This window comes from Rhinolophus sinicus, chromosome 4 (assembly GCF_057876585.1).
Source record: "Rhinolophus sinicus isolate RSI-liver-muscle chromosome 4, RSI-T2T, whole genome shotgun sequence".
Lineage (NCBI taxonomy): Eukaryota > Metazoa > Chordata > Mammalia > Chiroptera > Rhinolophidae > Rhinolophus > Rhinolophus sinicus.
The window spans coordinates 2,876,156-2,895,545 of NC_142504.1; the positions used below are offsets into that span (position 1 = coordinate 2,876,156).

General features: G+C 48.0%; 1 protein-coding gene across 8 annotated transcripts in view; it reads right to left on the reverse strand.

Moving 5' to 3' along the window:
* Positions 1 to 19,390, reverse strand: part of COBL (cordon-bleu WH2 repeat protein) — a 177,353-nt gene that overhangs the window by 11,330 nt on the left and 146,633 nt on the right. For all 8 annotated transcript variants that reach the window (XM_074341038.2, XM_074341031.2, XM_074341030.2 and 5 more), the window contains one exon: positions 10,760 to 11,069. In XM_074341038.2, coding sequence (XP_074197139.2) covers positions 10,760 to 11,069 — 310 coding nt within the window. The remainder of the gene's footprint in view (positions 1 to 10,759; positions 11,070 to 19,390) is intronic.

Here is a 19,390-nt window from a genome sequence, read left to right on the forward strand (position 1 = left end):
CAGCAGCCTTTGCACGGACGAGCAGACAAGCCAACAAGACTTGCTTGCTTATCTGTACTGTACTCGCCTGCACCTGGCTCCTACCTCAGACAGTAATAAGGAGTGAGACCATCTGGATACCAAGTTTGCAAACACATGGTTGCCAGGCACTGGGCTCTCAGCCCCCAGCCCCGCACAGCCAGGTCGTTGCTAAGCCCTGGGGGCGGTTCCGTCAGATCCTGGGAGGCTCTGGTGATGGAAGCTGCACGGTCTGGCACAGAGGTGTCGCCAGGCTGTGCTCACCCCAGCAGGGCAACATACTGCAGCAGGTCCCTTTTCCCTGCTTTCACTTTAGCTTAATTCACACCCTGGGCAGGTGACGGAGGGGACAGGGTTTGGAGGGCCTGAGTACCTCCCCCGCAGAGCTGTGCTTCCTGGGTCTTTAATAGGAAATAGAAAAATGATGACGATGGAGGCAAAAGTGGTAACAGCAGTGACAGAAATAAAGCTCCCTCTCCTGGCCGTCCTCAGGGGCGTCTTCCGAGACCTGACAGGAGGTAGCGCCTCACAGCCAAGCGCCCGGCACGCCTGTGTCACGGCCTGTTCCAGGCCTGGAGCTGAGCTCTTCTGCACAGATGATCTTGTTCTCCTTCTCATTAGCAATTTCTAAGGCAGACAGTGTTGTCACTGCCTTATTACAGGTAGAAAACTATGTGTCAGGAGACCAACAGACCTGTCCAAGGCCACATGGGCTCTTAAGTGTAGGGAAGGACCAACCATGTTGGGTGTGCAGGGCCATCCTGCCACCCGCGCGTCCAGGAAGGTGTCAGCCCGCCTGCTCGTGAGAGTCAATCCTGCTTTATTTGCATCATTGGGATGAGACAATAGCATCCATGGGACGACTGCTGCCAAAGCAATTTGAAAATGGCCTTTACAAGGGCACTCGTGTCTACGTGTTTGTCATCAGAGAACAGACACACGCATGTGGCAACTGTCTGCCTTACGAACACCGCCGGTCTTCTCCGCTGATGGTTATAACTGAGGACCCGTTTCCATCACTGTGAATTGGGCCCAGATAATAATGCATGCAGTACGCTTGGAACCATCCTCACATAGCAAAGTCTGTACTCTGATAAATGAGTCTTTCTTAATGGGCGACTGACTGTCCTTTTCGGAGCCAGGAAGTGGCTCCCAGATTAGTCTGAGCTGATGCCCTCTGAGGAGCCAGGCAAAGAGGTTGGCTGTGGACCGACAACTAAGGACCCCGGGAAGCAGACCATCTTTCCCACTGCTCTTGCCTTAGACTAAGTATTTCAATGCATTTTACTGAAGTTGTGTTTTTCTCTTTCATGGAATGTGACTGCTTAAGTAAATTTACTTTGAATATTTACTAAAGTATATGGCAAAGAAAAATGGACAGTGCTGTACACAAAACAGTATTTGCAATGGGAAACCGAGCACTTTTAAAATGTTTGTTCCTAGTTTAGGATGCTTACAGCCCAGCTAATATCACAAACTTATATCTATACTTTCACTTCAAAGGATGTGCCTTGACTTCAGAGTATGCACAATCACACTTCTCTATGAGAACAGAGTAACATTAATAAGAGCGAAAAACAAATTTAAGATACAAATCCAAGGATGTTATCATTTTATGAATGTTAAACGAGAGAAAAAAAGTCATTGCAGGCTGACAAAAATGCAGTGATTCTGAGACACTCACGCCATTGCTACTGGCTTTCACTGGAAAGTAATGTTGAAATGGACACCAAGGGACAAAGACGAAGCTTTACCTTTGTGAGAACTTGGGTCATCAGCCTCTCTGCCGATAACTTCCCTTAAGGAAAGAATCCCAGGGAAGGAAAGGCAGACACACAACAACGTTCATTGTGTTGGTGAGAAGAGCTCCAGGGGGAGGGAGCTAGAGAAATCACTGTGTGTGGAAATCAGCCAGTAAGACGTCAGCGCTTAAGCCAGCATGTTTGAGGGAAATCCAGACATCTACAGTTGACCCTTGAACACCCTGGTGCAAAGTGTGTGGGCCCAGAGATATGCGGGTGTTTGTCAAGAGGTATAGAGTCATCCGGTCAGATCCCAGGGTCTTGCATCCCTGGATTCAACCAACCAGGGATCAAAACCAGTTTTTCCTTCCGAGGCTAGGAGTCCTTGGGTACTAAGGGCCAACTGTATGCACTGTTGCTACACCATCTTACATGAGGACTGCAGTGTCCTCATGTCTCGGTCCCTGTAGGGAGGAGGGGGTGCATTCTGGAACCACCCCCCTGAAGAAACTGAGCGACAAGCAAGTGTCTGGGGAGTTGAAAGTTATACTGGGGGGTTTTGAGTGGGTGGGGGTCGGCTTCCATAACCCCCACGTTGTTCAAGGGTCCACTGTAATTATATACATGATTGTGAGGGTCTAAAAATAACTTGCCAATGGACAAGGCTGAGATAGAAATGTACACAAACACCACCCGCCAGTGTGATTTGTTTAAACTCATAAAGTACCACGAATATTTCTTCCTTTTTTTTTTTTTTAGAATTATGTTCATTTTGGTACAAAGCAGCTTGAGTGACAAAATAATCTTTTAAATGGGCAAATTTTAAATAATCCTTTGGCCCTCTAATGACCAATAATTCTTTCTTGCAAAGCACTTTACATTTTGGGGTACAATTTTGTTACTGAGTGCCTAACAGTCCCAGGGTGTAGCTATGAGCCTGGCGACCGTAGACCAGGCGGCTGCAGCCTGAGTGCCAGCCCCCCCTTCACTGTCTTCCTGCTGCCTGGGCAGGGGGATTAAAAAGCCTCAGGAGCCCAGCCCCAGGGGCTCAGGGCAGCTGAGCTGGTTCCTGCCCTCTGCAGGCCAAGCCCTGTCACTGAAATCTGGGGACCCTCCACCTCCTGCTGTTCCCTCCCACCTGCTTCTCCATCCTGCCCTGCCCCTCCTCCATCTGCCTCACCCACACCTCACAGGTTTGGCCAGATGCTGTGCTCCCAGCTCTGCAGACACGTCCCCCATTTCAGCCCCTGGCTCAGCTTGCTCTAAGGCTCCGGTATGAGTCTGGTTTCTTAGGGTGCTGCTTGCCCAGGGGGAGAGAGTGGTCACGTGAAACGAGCCAGCGCTGGCGAGGAAGCCAGGATCTGCCCAGCCAGCCCAGGTCCTGAGCTGCTGTTTCTCAGGAGACTGCTGAGCCCAGTCCTGCCCAGGAGGGGAGGGCGGGGCCTGCAGACCACCCGGCTCTTTCCTTGAGGCCAAGCAAGGCTTCCACTCTGGGCCCCAGGCTTCAGCGTGAATGGATTAACTGGCAAAATGCAAAGCCAGTAGCGAGGTATCTAGTTTTGCTTTCCAATGTAAAATCTCAGGAGGGAGAGATTAGCCATGTTTGTTTCTCCTTCCTCACCCCACCATCACTTCTCCCCAGGGGTTACTAATGGATTATAAGCATCCCTCTCCCTGGGCCTGGAGGGCAGCCTGCTGTGGGCTTAGCTGCAGCGCCTGCTTATGTCCCTGAGGAGTCCAGACTTGGCAGGAAGCATCGGCCTCTGTGCAGCCTAAGGTGACCATGCACAGATGCACCACTCCCCACCCCCAACCCATAGCCAGTCTTTAGCTATGTTTCTTATTGACAGTTGGTTGTGGCTTCAGGCCAAGGAAATAAAGAACAAACATAGCACAGACATTCTGATACTGGGCTGCACATGTTGAATAAACATTACCAGCAGCCTTTTGTCACACGGAGGTGACTGCAGAGAACACGATGACGGTTAGGCCACTGCTGCATCAAATTATGAGGGACAGAGGACAGTACTGACAAGTTTCAAACCACAGTCTGTCCAGGAAGTGGTGGGGGCGGGGGCAGCAAGGTGGGTGTCCCCAGGGGATGCAGGCCTGATGACTTGCCACGCCTTCGGGAACCAGAACTAGGAGCAGTTGGGTCAAATCTGTGTCAAGACAAAGAGGTGCTTTTCATGTTGTTGTTGTTTTCATTTCATATGAGAAAGAAAAGACGAGCATGGGCTGATTACAACCCATTCTTGCACATTCAGTCATTTTTCTATTTGATGTGGCTAGAAGAGTTTCCTTAAATAATTTATTCAGTGGCAGAATTATGAAAAAATAAAAAGAGCGGGAGAGGAAAAAGATGTCCCTTTCAGGTAGCAATTGCATCTGCTGATGACAACCAAAGCAACCCATAAGATTTCAAAAAAATTACTTGATAAACTAAAGGCAAGAAACCTGGGAAAATACACAGCTGATGACAGTCCTATATGCTTAACTTCCCCATTCCATTAACAAATGCTCCTGTATTTACAAAGCTGCAGGATTCTAGAACAATGGTATCCGATAGAAATGTAGTATGAGCCACACATGTAATTTTAAATTTCCATGTAGTCACATTAAAAACGGTAAAAATAAGTAGGTCAGATTAATTTTAATTAGATACCTTCTTTAACTTTAACTTTAATTAGTATACTTAACTAATTAGTATACTTAACCCAATATTCAACCCACATTATTTTCATTGTTTCTACATGTAACTAATATAAAATGAGTTTTTTTCAGACCAAATTTGGAGGATGTTTTACTCTTGGAGCACACGTCACCTAGGGCCAGCCACTAGGCAAGTGCTCATAGCCCAGTGTGGCCAGTGGTTACTGTACTAAGGTTCTTCAAAGTCTTAAAAGTGCTGTAAATGCTCCTTTGTAAATGAAGTTACAAAGTTGCAGGGTTTTAGGTGTTAAATGTGTCTAAATGTTCCTGTAGGCACAAAGTCCCTGTAATTACAAAGTTCCCTAGTTCTAGACAGTATACAATGTTTCTAAATGTTCCCCAGGTCCAAAGGTCCTAGCATTACAAAGTTCCAGGGTTCTGGATGGTACAATTTATTTCTAAGTGCATCCCAGGTCACAGTTCCTGTAGTGATAAAATTCCAGGGCTCTAGAAGTTGGTATGATCTAGTGGAAAACCCTTTTCCGGCCCCTCCACTAGTGACCTGTGCAGTCTCAGTTCCATAAAATGACTTGAAGCCATAAACCCTGCAGGTAAAAGACAGTTTCTCACTTCTCTAGCCATCATGCCCACCGCCCACTGACAAGCAGGGCTCAGAAGGAACTTGAGGGGTTGCCAGGTAGGGAGGGGAGGGCAGAGGGCAATTCAGGGAGGTGCCCTTCACCTGGAGAAGCTACACCTTCTGTCTCCTGGGGCTCCGCGCATGATTTCAGTGTGGCCCTACTGTTCAAAACACAGAGCCCAAAACCCACATACCCAGTGTCCCTCACACACCCCATCCAGCTCCTGCAGAATGAACTGATGCTTGTGAAGGGACCCCAGAACTGAATGCCACACTGTTTATCCACTGATGGGTAAGCTGCCTGTTACAGCAAGACTGCCTTTGAATTCAAGGGTATAAAAATCATGCAAGTTCCACTGTCACTTCCCCCGGAGGAGGTAGGAGGCAACAGCGCTCTCAGTTTCTCTCCGCCATCTATCTCCAGACAGACATGAGTCTGTGTGTGTGTGTGTGTGTGTGTGTGTATAGTTTCTTTTCAAACAAAGGTGTTATAAATAGTTCAAAGAGGCAAATGATCAGAGCTAGATACACATTTTAAGGATTTCCCAGCAATCTGCACCCTTCCACAGGCAGCTGTAAATAACAACAGCACCAGCAATAACAACAGCTATCATTTTCTGAAGGCTGGCAATATGCCAGGCTGTCTTCTAAGCAGCAGGCACTTACTACACGGCTTCATTGCACTGACAAGACATCGAAGTGACAGGTCAAGTGACTGGCCCAAGGGCATGCAGTCCCCAGCATATCACCAGGTGCAGATATGACCCCAGGCAATCTGACCATGGACTTTTACTCTTCCCATTGAGTTGCTCTGGGCCACATACAAAGGAAAGATGCATCTGGGAAGAGACCCGCAAGCAAATGCAGGTATTGGTGACAAGCCACCTGCCCAGGGCAGAGCTACGCAGAAGGCCACTCCCAGGTGTCCCCACAATGAGGGGCTCATAACCACATGCCACTCTCTTGCTTGTGTGCTTTTGGGCTGAATTCTTCCTTAAGGAACTTATTTACTGGAGGCACTAAGTGGGGGGATGACTCTGGGAATTTGATGTCCCACTTTACAGGGTCAAGGACATAGAGTTATGTTGCAATGAAAAATTATAATTGGATCCAGTCAAAGACTTGATGGAAAATCTATCCTTTTCAGATCACAGCACATAAAACATATTCCAGTCATTACCAAGCATTCAGATTTGCCCTCTTTAGAAGACCAGTATTTATTCCTGAGACTCTTCAGTTCCAAAGCTTGGCTCCAAGGGCCTTAGACGGAGCCCAGCCCACACTGCCACTGATGAAAGAGGAGGCTGTAGGTCAACTGCGTGGCACAGGAGCTGGGAAACTTGGCCACTGGGCTGACCAGGTGAAGAAGGTGCTTTCAGCTGAGCGGGAGCTCTGGAGGAAACGGTACTTGCCTTCGATTTGTGAACATGGGGCCCAGGCCATGGGGCCCCAGCCAAAGAACCCTACGTGCCTGCAATCTGCAGAGTACAGAGAAAGGAGAGACACTCAAGTAAATCAGTACTTAACTCTGGGTCTTCTCAGGTCACAAAGAGTCTTACTCTGTTCTCCACAGGACTCAGCGAACACCTGAGGGGCAGTGGAGTGAGGGCAATATAAGGTGCTCAGGCAAAGCTGAAAATCAGAACGCTCCTCATCTGACTGGGGGCTGGCCGTGTTGTGGAGTTCCTGCAGGCAGAGATGACTGGGGACAGCTCCACAAACTCTCAGAATCCACTCCCCACCTGGAGAGGCCCAGCTTTGCCAGTCACAGCAAAGGGTCACTTTGGCTTTGCCCAAGCCTCTGAGATCTGGCATTCAGACAATTGTGTGGGGGGGAGGGTGTCTCACTGTGACCGCCAGGCCCTGGATTGTCACTGTTTGCCACGCAGGAAGAACGTGTCTTCTGAGGACATAATGGCTGTCTTAGGATTAGCTGCAGAAACTCGGTGTGAGAATCATGAGGGCAGAGCCAGGCACCGAGAACAGTAGTATGTCCCCTCGAGTGCCCTCGGAAACATGGTCTTGATGCACGGATTTCAAGGGCACCTGAGATGCAGTGCAGGCAGGGTGAGCACACTGTGACAGGCCTTGTTCGCTGGCCCATCCTCCCCTGGGAGTGTGGGATATCAGGAAAGGGTTCTTCATCACTGGTCCTCTCCATAGCTGCTGCACCGGCACTCCTGTGCAGTGTTCTGATACAGGGCTTCTGTCCAGGGGCCAGGGCCAGGCCACACCTCCGTGAGTGGTGGTTAGTTCTGCTCCCACACAATTCCAGCTGGATTCTGGGCTGCCAGCCCCTTAGCACAGGTCTCTGCACTTGACCACTGGCCAGTCTGGCCACCTGCAATTGGCTGTCTTCGAGGCTCGCCTGAGCTCTGCAGACTTCCTCTCCGAGGCAGTGCTGGACAGCTCCCGCGGTCTGGCCCAGCCCCAGCCCCAGCCCCAGCCTGCCCCCTCCAGGCTTCCCCGCCTTTCTGCTGCAGGGCTCTCAGCCGGCTGTGTGCTGAGCGCAGGACCACACAGCTTGTGTCTGGGAGGCACTGTGCTCGAGAGGGGCGTTCTCTCTCCGTGTACCTGAGGTGTGTTCTGCCAAATGCTTTAAGCGCGACAGTGTGGAGGGTGTGACATCCAGAGAACAGCGCTTCCCAAGTGCTTCACGGACCATCATTCTGACAAACATTGAGAGGGACTCCAGAGGGGAACACGTAACAGGCTTCTTTGCTGCAGAGTTTGTGAGAGGTTTTCACTAACAGGAAGACAGAATGACCTCCCAAATTTACTTGTGAAAGGTATTTTCAAGAGCTTTATGGAGGGAATACATCCTTTATGGAGTAACTGCAGCCGCGGATACTTCACAGCTGGGAAATCAGAGAGCGGAGAAGGAAGGGCCAGGCCTTCCACACTCAGAGTGAATGTCGGGAGCAGGCCGCACGCAGCACACACAGGTATTTAGGTGGCCCTGGATGTTCGAATTGAATGGCAACACTGAAAATTAGGGAAGCCACACACAAAAACCTAGATTTCTGGCTTCTCTTCAGAACCGGCCCTATTGGGTCTGTAATCCCATAGGGCAAAAGCTGGAGGCTGGAGTGGGGCTGGTTCTTTAGAGAAAACATGCACTTTCCACCACTCTCTGCGGCCTCTGAGTTTGCGACCCCTGCAGCAAGCACACTGTAGGCTCTTCTTGAAAACCAAGCATTTGGACATACATGTGTGGTGTGCCTGCCTGACTTCTCTGACTATGTCCAATTTGTCGGTGGAGGAAACGCCTGTAAAAATCTATGGTCATTCCATGAAAAATCATGGCAGAGAGTCGATCTCAACTCTGGGACAAACAATGGAACAGCACAGACAGGGCTGGGATCATTTTCAACCCCGTGTGACAGCCACGCTGACCCAGAGAAGGCAAGTGCCCTGCTGCCCATCCTCTGGCACCCGTTTCCTAAACTAACAGCCATAACTGGCAATGGGTCCTACTCCACAGCGATGGGGCACACACTGTGCCATGTGCACGGGGCATTCACAGGCTCACCAAATCTCTGAAAGGTGAGAGGCAGGACCTGTACGTTCATAAGCAAATGAAAGGCTTGGCAGTGAGGTGGGCTCTCGACGGCCAGACATCCAGTTAGCTAGTGGCGGTGGGATTCCACCATGGGCCTGTCTGGTTCCAGAGCCCCCTCCCCATGCTACTCAAATTCAGAGGCACCCCAGAGATGAGGCCAGACAGACATGCCCTGCTCCCAGGTGGACAGAGCGCCGGCTTCCAAAGGCTCCGTCATCATCCTGGCTGTGGCCACAGACAACATGGACTATTGCATTTGGACACAAATCAGCAGGATTTTACATCAGGGCCAAGACCAGCAAAGCAAACTGTGACTGACACGGCTTCCCCAGGGCAGAGTTACAAACGTCTGCTCAGTGTCAGATGTGGAGGCTTGTGTGTGCAATCCTCATGCAAACGAACAGAACAGGCCCGGAGGTTGCTGCAGAGAGGGAGTCTGTCATGACGTTACATGGACTGAGAAGGAAATACCACAGTTTTTCTCAGCTCTCATAGATGCAAACAGCACAGCCAACCTCAGCTAAATGCATCTCGTCTGGGGTGCAGAAGGAATGGGCCGATTGCCACCTTCTAGGTTCCTGTCTGATGAAATATAAACTTGTCCTTGAAATTGTCCTTAAGATTGAAAAGCTGGACATTAAAATTATTAGAGTATACTTGACAAATGGGGAAATGCTCTTGATAAACTGTTAGGTAAAAATAAATCAAAATAAAATATTATTGATGCTAGAATTCCATTAACAAGATGAAGATTTGCATGTTCATATGGACAAAAGTGGAACAAAACATGAAAAATACAATAGCATTCATTCATTTTGGTGACCGACTTATGAATTATTTTTATTATTCTACTTTATTTTTATTCCTGTTTTATAACATTGTGTGAATAATTTTTAAAATTATTTAAAAGGTGAAAAAAAACAGTGATGGGCTACTAAGAATTAACCTGCTTTTCTATATGAGAATAAAGAAAGGAATTAGGATAGTGTGGTGCGGGGTCAATGATGGATAAACAAGCCAGTACTATGGAAAAGTGCTAGAAACTTGAGATGTGACCAAAGTGGAACTAGGAATCAGTGGGAAAAATAGATACCTTCTTCACACCACAGCCCCAAATAAACCCCAGGTAGAGGAGAAACCTAAATGTGAGAAAGCCACACTAAACTTAGCAAGAGATGCAGACAAACTTCAGTCTTTTAAGGTATGGGAAACGGCTCTTAAATGTGCAAGATCATAGATATTCAGGAGAAAGAGGATGAATTCAACAACATCAAAAAGCAATTTTCATAGAACAACAATAAAAACCCAAAGTTAAATTCAAGCCACAGTCTTAAAGACTCTATCTGTGGAAATAACTGACAAAGGACACATTGATGACTTTAAAAAAAAAAAAAGTAGCTGTAATTTTTTTTAAAAGGTCAAAGTCTACTAAAAGGCAATTCACAGAAAAGGAAAATCACATTGTTAGTACACATATGCAAAGATTGTCATCCTTCCTAATAAGAGAATTGTACGTTAAAACCACACGAAATACCACCTGACACCTATGTGACCGCCAAGCTCAAGCTGCCGACGGGCCCACACCCTGGTGCAGACGGGACAGGCAGGCAGGTCAGCACTGACCCCACTGGCCGTGGAATCGGACAGTATCTGTCAGCACTCCTTGCAGCTGAAGAGTTTTCCTGAAGGTTTAATAATTTCTCTTCTAGAAAACTCTCTGTGTGTAAACAGACACGTGTATCGCTTCCTCATTGTGTCCAGTGCTGGAAAACCTGAATGACCTAAGTGTCCATTAATTAAAAATGAAAAAAAACAAAAACAAAAACAATGCACTAATGACACATGCCTCATCATGGATAAATCTTAAAAACAGGATGCTGACTGAAAACGTACAGGATGAGTAGGGTGCCATTTATAAAAGTGTCTGAACAAATGATATGACTAGGAGGTATTTATAGACACCTGCACATCAGGAAAGAGCAGGGAGACAGGATCACACAGAGCAAACGCCCGAGTCAGGAGTGGTGACCACGTGGAGGGCACCTGGCCGGCAGCAGACTCTTAATGAGTGTTTGGTCACCGTGACAAACAACTGCTCCTCCAGACCAGGACGGGCCCTCCCCGCCCAGCTGTCCCACGACTCACCTCAAATGCCAGTTCCCAGGGCAGCTCCTCTCCCACGAGGGGCTCTTCTGGGGACCCAGTTCCGGGGTCCCAGCTAGGTCCTGGTCACTGCAGTCCTCCTGGTCTGTGGCCCACTTGTCTTTGGATTTGGTGCTGTCGTGCTGGGAGTCCAGGGAGACGATGTCTGAGGGGGAGCTCATCACCCCCGAGTCCTCAGTTGTGTCCTCAGATGCGAAACAGCTGCCGACAGACACAGTCTCCTCGGCCTCTGAGGGCAGCAGGGGGGCCCCGTCCATGCCACAGGGGCTGCCGGGCCTCAGGGGCAGGCTCACTGGACAAAACACGGCAAGGACAGGTCAGCCAACACCTCAGTGTCTGCACCCCCCAACCAGGGCACCCCAATCTGCTCAACACACCAGAAGTTTGGAATTTGGGGTGCCAGGAATCGAGGCATTCAAACACGGCTTCCTCCAGAAACATTTCAGCCTGGGGAGCCACAGACATGCGAGGGATGGAGAGCAAGATTTCCCCTCAACATTCAGCATATTATGAATCAGCCTTTTGAATTTGGATCGCATGTGACGACAGACAAACACATTCAAAGATTCAGAAATGACGCGGTGGGTGCAATGGTTTCCAGGCTGACCCTGGGTTATAACTGAATTTGCTTTAAAATGAGTTCTTTTAAAAAGTAGGGGTTTTAAAAGTATAAACGAACTGAGACATAAACAACACTATTGGGGAACTTGTGACAAACATTCCACAGGAACCCCTGGAATTTGGCCTGAAATATTAACGGCACTGTCGGCATCTGCTCTCCCTTCATCTTTATAAAGTGACACAGTAAGTTCTGGTTTAAATACAAGGCGATCTTGGGAGAGAAGCTTCTAGTAAAACTGAAAAGACTCAGAACAACAGTGTCCTTGGCTGAGGTTACGTGGCCCCTGAGCACTACATGGTTTCCTGCAACGACACTGAGCTGCTGCCAGTGGGACCTGCAGCTCTCCGCACATGTAACAGGCTACTTAGAAACACATCACGTGTAAGTTGAATGAGGCTGTTACTTTCTTTCTTTCTGAATGCCCAGGTGTTTTAAGATCGCTGCATGGAGAAGAGGACTCTTACTAACTCTGGAGTTGGAAGGGACAGGTGTGCACAACTCTGAGACAGCTGTGTACCAGGGTTCTTATTTTTAAAAATTTAATGTAGAAATTGATTTTAAACTTCATGGCTCCTCAAGACATACGATCTAAGGCAGCACTGTTATGGTAGTTGGGGAAATAAGGTGTGTGCTGGCTTTAGTTTCACTGTGCTTCATTGAAAATTCATTCCTCTGACGAATGAATGAATGGCTAAACCAAGTGAAGGCCACGCCAAGTGCCCTGCTAGTCCGGTGACGTCGCCATGGCACCCACACCACCGTCATTTTAACAGGACAGCAGACTAATGACAGAGCACGAACAAAACCAAAAGAACACCAAGGAGAACATTCCTCCTGGAGCTGGTTCACTGGAGATCCCCAACAATGAAATGAACAAACGGACAGAAACTTTCCAAAGCAGACATTTCACAGGAGAGCTAACAAGTGAAGGACGGAAGACAAAGGAGCGACTGTGCAGAAGCACAAATGCACAGGCAGTGTCTCCTGGCCGGTGACTGCGCCCCCACAATGGACCCTTTCTTCCAGCTTCCTTCCTGGTTTTTGTTGCAAGACTCCTAATTGGGGGCAAATATGGAGAAGAAACACTGCCTGTGAATTAACACAAGCAAGTCTTTTCTGACAATGGTTTGCGGCTCTGCTGTCACACCTGGGCTGGTGGCCGGCCGCTCTGTCCACACAGCCTGTGTTGTGACTCAGCCCTGAGATGTCCTTTCACGGCACTGACCCCACTCAGAGCTGCTCTCTGCACTGCCATCCACTGCAGTGCAGATGGCCGAGCAGACCTGTGTCCTGCCTTCGCTTTTGTCACCCTCACTGAACAAGGTCAAGTAAAGGAACGCATTTTTTTCTATGTAGTGGGAGAGCACAGAGGTCCCGGGTTCGAATCCCCACAGAGCAGTGGATGGCGGCCCGGGTCAGCTGTCTTGACCCCTCTGGCTCAGTTTCGTCAGGAGGTGGGTGGCTACTTGGCCCTCAGGGCTGCAGCAGAGACCAAACAGGATGCCAATCCACAGTACAGGTCCCCGCCGTGCGTCCACTGCTGGGAAGGGCCCCATGACTGGACCTGGGAACACAGATTCCTAATGCAAGAGTCTCGACTCTGGTGACTCACCGTTTCCGAGGGGACAGACACGTACACAAGGGCGACAGTGCCATGCCATGTGGTAATGTCCACCCTGGGTGAGTTTGCTCAGGTAGAGTGGGGCTGGCTGGTCAAAGGAAGGGGGACAGCACACGGCAGGTGCTGAGTAAGTGCTAGGGCCACCCTGCCCCTCCCCCGGCCCCACCAACAGCTCTCACTCAGGGGTGAAGCAGGACGCCCAACTGGCCCCCTGGAAACATTAGGGCCCCCTGCGGCTGGCTTCTCCTGGCATCCGGGCCCCCTCAGAATGCATCCCTGAGGGGTGGGGCTCCAAGCCTGCCCCACCCCCTTTCAATCCAGTTCCAGCACTGAGAATGCTTGTCTGAATTGCTTTATATTCCTCAGAAGTTTTGTAGCAATAAAAAGAGAAAAGTTGAGAGTCACTGCTCTAAATTCAGCCAACTGCGAACCCTAAGCCAGCAAGATGTGAGAAGTCTATATTTAGTGTGCACGTGTTAAACCATTTAAAAGAGTACAGTCAGCAGAGCGATTACCAGACCTGCCCTCTTGCCCAGGTGAGTCCTCCATTTCTCATGGGTAAACTTCCATAGGGCCCGAGGGATGCCATCCTTGAACCCATATGACAGGTGTTCAGTGAGGGCCCACCTGTGCACCTGTGCCAGGGCCGGGCATTGGCGCTGGGCAGGAGCAGGTAAGGGAGCTCACCTGAGCATAGTGAGGGTGGTCACGGAGCATGCCGGAGGGAGCAGGAGCCAGGTGCAATGCCACCTGCCACAGGTAGTGGGTGCCATGAGGGAGTCAGAGGGGAGAGGACAGAAGTGACGCTGCACCCAGCTCAGAGCCCAGGCCGGGTGCTGCAAGCCTGGGAGAGAGGGCAGCATGCACAAAGGCTGGGGACCTGCATGGACCACGTCTGGTGCTTCCAGCATGATCCGAAGGTGGGAACCAACACTCCTGTAAGGCACGCAGCCTGGCTGGTGTGTTTTCATCTTTCTGCCCTCAGCTCTGTCAGTCTGAGAGTCTGTTCCTTGGAACCAGACGCCCCCATGGTGCTCACCCTGCCCCCTCATTATCTTTTCTCCTTCTGGCTCATTCCTGTTATTAACCCCACGAGCTATGACATGTTTTGACAATTTCTAAATGAGCTAATGGTGCAGGGCCGTCTAGCTGCTCCGTGTGCCCCAGTTCCCACCCTCAGCTGAGGGTTTCCATGCAGCCAGGGTGCTGCAGCGACTCCAGCCCGACAGCCGGCAGCACCAGGGGACACAGGAGGGGCCCAGACCCCATGTCATGCTCCCGGTCCTTGGGACTTTGAACAACCCCCTCCTTTTTAGTAAAAGAAGCAAGTTGGTTCTGACAGGCTCTCAAGTCCCTTCTAGATCTAGAATTCTATCTTTCTCTGGAATTCCAAATCAAAATACAGGATGTAAACATTCTTCTGACAATTCTCAGTGACTTCGTGGGAATCTTAAAAGGAATACAGCACTGCTTGTATCCCTTCTGCTATTTTTGTCGGCCCTAAAAGCGTAACTCACTATTTTGAGTTAATTAATGCATTGGCATGTTGGCTCGTCTTAAGGCGTGAGCAACCTCTTTGAACTAAAAAAGTGATTATTGCAAATGTGAAAAACGGTTCATTTGTCTTTAACAGAAGCCTCATGTGAATTTATGATTAAATTCTCTTCTAAATGAACAGCCACCGAGCCTATGTCAGGACCAGTAACCCTTCCGTCGTCCTCCACCAACATTACACAAGCCCATGGGTCAAATGCCATTACATCTAAAGGAAACCTTTGGGAAACTCTCCAGCTCAAGCGTAAAGAAGGAAATGCTCACTTCAGGCTAGTAAGTCCTCAAGGTGAACACACTCATTCTCAGCTCAGTATTAGATCCATTGAGTTTTTCTTTTCCAAAATCACCAAAGAAAATTTCAAATACTAAATGTAAACATGTTCCCAGTACTTTTTGCAATGGATTCATTTATCTTATTTTATTTTATTGAACGCAAATGAAAGACCTGATATCCTACAATGCTGCTTATTTGCTGGTCATTATGAAAGGAGAATTGTCAAGAGACAGTTTCACCACGGCCCAGAGACAACGTGTCAAAGACCAAATGCATCCTCGTAACACCACCGATGGTTGTATTGTCTCCATGTGCCACTCACGGCCAACAAGAAATGCCCATTCTGCATCTCAACCTGCCTGGGTTTAGTTCCCTGCCTGGGAAAAACAAGGGAAAATAAGGTAGGTACAGGTAAAGCGCTCTTGAACTCTTGGTATAAACCTACACCATGTATGTCACTAATATTTTTCATACACATCCCCCAAATAATTTTGAACAACCGTGTTTAAAATGTTCAATCGACACCAGAAAATTTCCATCATGAGTTCCATTGGTTGCAACAGATGTAATACTTTCTACTGCATTGTAAATATGAAATTTTCAAATGTTTCATCTTTTTAAAAAATCTAATAAAAGGAATCTAAATACGATAGCATTTTGATGCCCAGAACCCTCCACATAAAAAGGAACGCAAGCTCTGCTTTTCACAGGCAGAGTTTTAGAACTTGCCTCGTCTTTCTTGAACTTACTTCCATCCCACTACCCCCTGTAATCTCAGCTCATTGCGTGTACTTTCTGCTTGAAAATCTTCTTCTGTTGATCAAACCTCTCTGTATAAAATGCACACACAAATTAGACTTTAGTTCTTGTTTCCTCTCACCACATCATGGTAAATTCTTTTTTTCTCTACTGAGTAGTTATCACTGTGATAATGAATAGGACACAGCCAATAAACGTGCGTACGTCTTTTAGGAATTTTGATATTTGCTAAACAAAAAGGTAACATGTCCTTAGAAATGCATCTCAAACTGTGCTAAACGAGGCCTGTTGAACTGTTTCCTTAGAAGTCAGTGGAGGACTCACTGCGAGAGCGAGGCAGCGCCTTTACTCAGTCTTCTCAACACGGGGCAGGAAACCCTGTTCCCGTAAGTAAGTGGAGGTAACCGAGGAGTTCTGTGGTGACATCACGCCACTCGGTCTTTCAAACCTTTCTTCTGTATCTCACTTAATTAATCTGTCACAAAATGTATGCTTCATGATCCGTAACTTGACGACTCAATTAGATTCTTTGTCAAGTTGGTTGACAAGAGGACTTGGAAACCAGCTAATGATCCAAAGAGTTTGCTGACAAATCACTTGACTTATTCACTTGCTCCGCCCTCTCCCAGGAATTCCACGTTCCCTTTGTCAGGCGTCAGGTGTAAGATCTGTCCACCTGAGTAACTGCAGCCCCGTGAGACCCCTGATGGCTGAGAGCAACACCTGTCTTGTGAGGGAGGAGAGGGCGTCCTGAACGTGGAGTCGGGGGGACCCTGGCTCTGACGCTGCCCCAGGTGAGCTCTCAGATGCCTCAGTTTTAGCAATGAATCCATATGGAGGCAAAACATCCGGAAAGGGACCCCCTCGGAAAGGCCTGATGCCCTCCCAGGGGGATGCGCGCCCACATCAAAGCTACCAACACACAGTGCAGGTGAGATGACTTCAGAGTGGGGATGGGGAGCACATGGTCAATGCAGCAGGAGCGGGAAACAAGTCTGGTCTGGGCGGGTGGAGGAGGGCAGTCGGGTCCAAGAATGAGCAAAAGCACAGAAACACAAGGCTGAATGGGAAGTGTCAGATGCTGTGGTTGTCACGTGATACACGTGACTGTGTCACTGTGTGCACACACGTGTGCAAATACTCAGGAGCCGGCGGGTGGAGGGTGGGTTTCAGATGAGAGCCTTCAAGGGACCCTCTGTGACCAGTGTCACGGAGACTCTGCCCTGACTGGTGGCCCCCGTGTGGTGCCTTCTTCCTGTCATTGATTCCTTGGTCCTTCAACGTGATGATTACGTCTTCATTCCATTCAAAATGACAGCTTCTGTAGTTGCAGCCTATTTACCATTTTCTATCAGTGTTCTTGTCCAAAAGGCCCGCAGACCTGGCTCTCGGAGATGACGGAGACCACAGGCAGCCAGCTCACTGGTGAGCGTCACTGCACGTATATACATATGTGTGCACGTAGGGTTTTCTTCAAGAACCCAGGACAATGAAGAATTCTCGGTGTTGACCAGCGGGTCCGACCAACATGGGTCTCTAAAGCCTGACCCATAACTCTAATCCTGTGGGCCTAGTGCGCTGACTAGAGACCTGGACGGAGAAAAATTCCATTTTGTCATCATAACACACGGCTGTGTTCCGACTGCTGTGCTTTTAAAGACACACATAAGAAACAGCCTCTGCCCTGTCCGTCCAGCCATCTCCCTGTTTGTGCTAAATGAAACTCTCCTTCCTGTAGCTAACCTAATACTCAGCATCTCAGTCTAATTGCCCCTGTCACAGAGGATGGGCGGGACATGTACCAAAGGCTGGCCAATCTGATCCGTCGACTCAGTGACAGCTCCTAAGATGAGCGCATGTCCTAAGCCAGACAATCAAGGCTGTCTGAGGACCTTCCTGCCAGGGTCCTGGGAAGGTGGTCTCATCATGCTGGAACCAATGGAGTGGGGGTCAGGGATAAATGGCTGTCATTCAGGTGAGAGGGACACAAGCCCAAAACAGCCCAGGGGCTCATGGACCCAGCCATGACCAGTTACGTGGGCCAAAAAACCCCACAAAAAACCATTTTTGTTACCAAGTTCAAGACATATTTCTGCCTCTTGAAACTGAAGAGTCCTGTCTATAAATGTCTGAATTGCCTTAATTTTTCCATAAATATATATATATTAAATATATGTTAAATGTATATCATAACGTAAAATATATTTAATATACATATAAATATGTAAATTAATATGTACATATACTTTAAAATATTCAGTGTACTAATATATTTAGTATAAATATAAATACACATAAAATTAATTACAACAAAGTTATAAATATAATGTATAATTATAAATATAACATATAAACATAAAATATAAGTGATATATTTTTTATGTTTTGGTGTTTCCATTATAGAAACTCATATTTTAAAAAACCTTGTATTAAATGTGACAGCTGAATGTCATGTTTCTCTTTCCAAGGTTTATTTCCCGTTATTTGGATTGCACATTTGAGTGATTACATTTTTAGAATAATGCAGGTTAGGATCTAGCTTATGCTCCAAGCCCGAAGGTTATCTTCACTTAACCCTCATCCTGGGCTGAGTAGAGCAAAGCCAAAGTAAGGTTCAGATCAACCCTCCCCTTCCAGCCTGTATCCAGCTCCACTCTTTCTGGCGTCCCGCCTCACAGATGAGACCCCAGAGGCCAGTGATTCTGCCCGGTTATACAGGACCTTCCTCTAGGACTTGGTAAGCTTCTCCTCTTTATCTGTGAATATCAACATTTTCATCACAATGTGCCCCAGTGTGTCTGTTTCTGAGGATGTGCATTTAATGTCCAAGAACTTTTGGATGTTCTTTCTTTATTAATTTTTAAAAAAATAATAGCCTGTTCTTGTGTTCTGTATGCGATCACCTATTAACATTTTCTGAAGCAATGATCCAAAATATTTATTTAAAGTTCTGTTCTTTTTCCTAAACTAACTCACCCCCTTTGGACTTAGTTCCTTTGAGCAGTTTGTTGTCCCTCTTTCAGGCATTAAAAAAGTTGTTGATTGATTTGTGACTCTTTTTCATGTTTCTAAAGGAGGGTGTCAGTAGTGACAGGGAGTCAGTTTGCTTCCCGTATGTGAACATTGGTGTTTCCTTAGGATACAATACAGGGCCTTCTGGCAGATGGAGCTACGGAGAGGTCCGCAGGGCAGAGGGACATCACCTTCTGGGGAGGCCTCCACGTGGACAGGATGGCCAGTTTCTCTGACGGTGGCTGAGAGTCCTTCGACTCAGTTCAGCTGCCTTGAAATTGAAACTTCCTTGTGATTTCAGGTGCCTGATTTTTTAGCAAATCTCCAAGCAGGACTCCCGTCTATGCTGAGGTCATGGCTTTAGGAGTAGCCTACAATATTAGACTGTTGGCTAATTACTACGCGGTGGTACAGCTCCACACAGTGATACGTGGAAACCGCACTGTGGTCGTTGGGTTCTGACACTCTGCAGTGTTGAAACGGGTAATACTTACCTACCTCCTTATTAGCGCCAATGCCCCCTGCAGTGTGGGTACCATTATTCCTATTTTGCAATTTATAAAAGAAGCCCCAGCCAACAAATTCTTTAATCCATCCCTGAGGGTGTGTGTTGCAGAAACATACTCAGCCAGGCCCATAAATGGGGCGAGTCCATTCCAAGTCACACGAAATCACATGTCAAGGAAAAGTCCCACTAAGGTTCTTGCACCAGGAAAATGTTAAATGAGTCTTACTGAGCAGACCTACACGGACACTTTTCTAAGCCAAAAG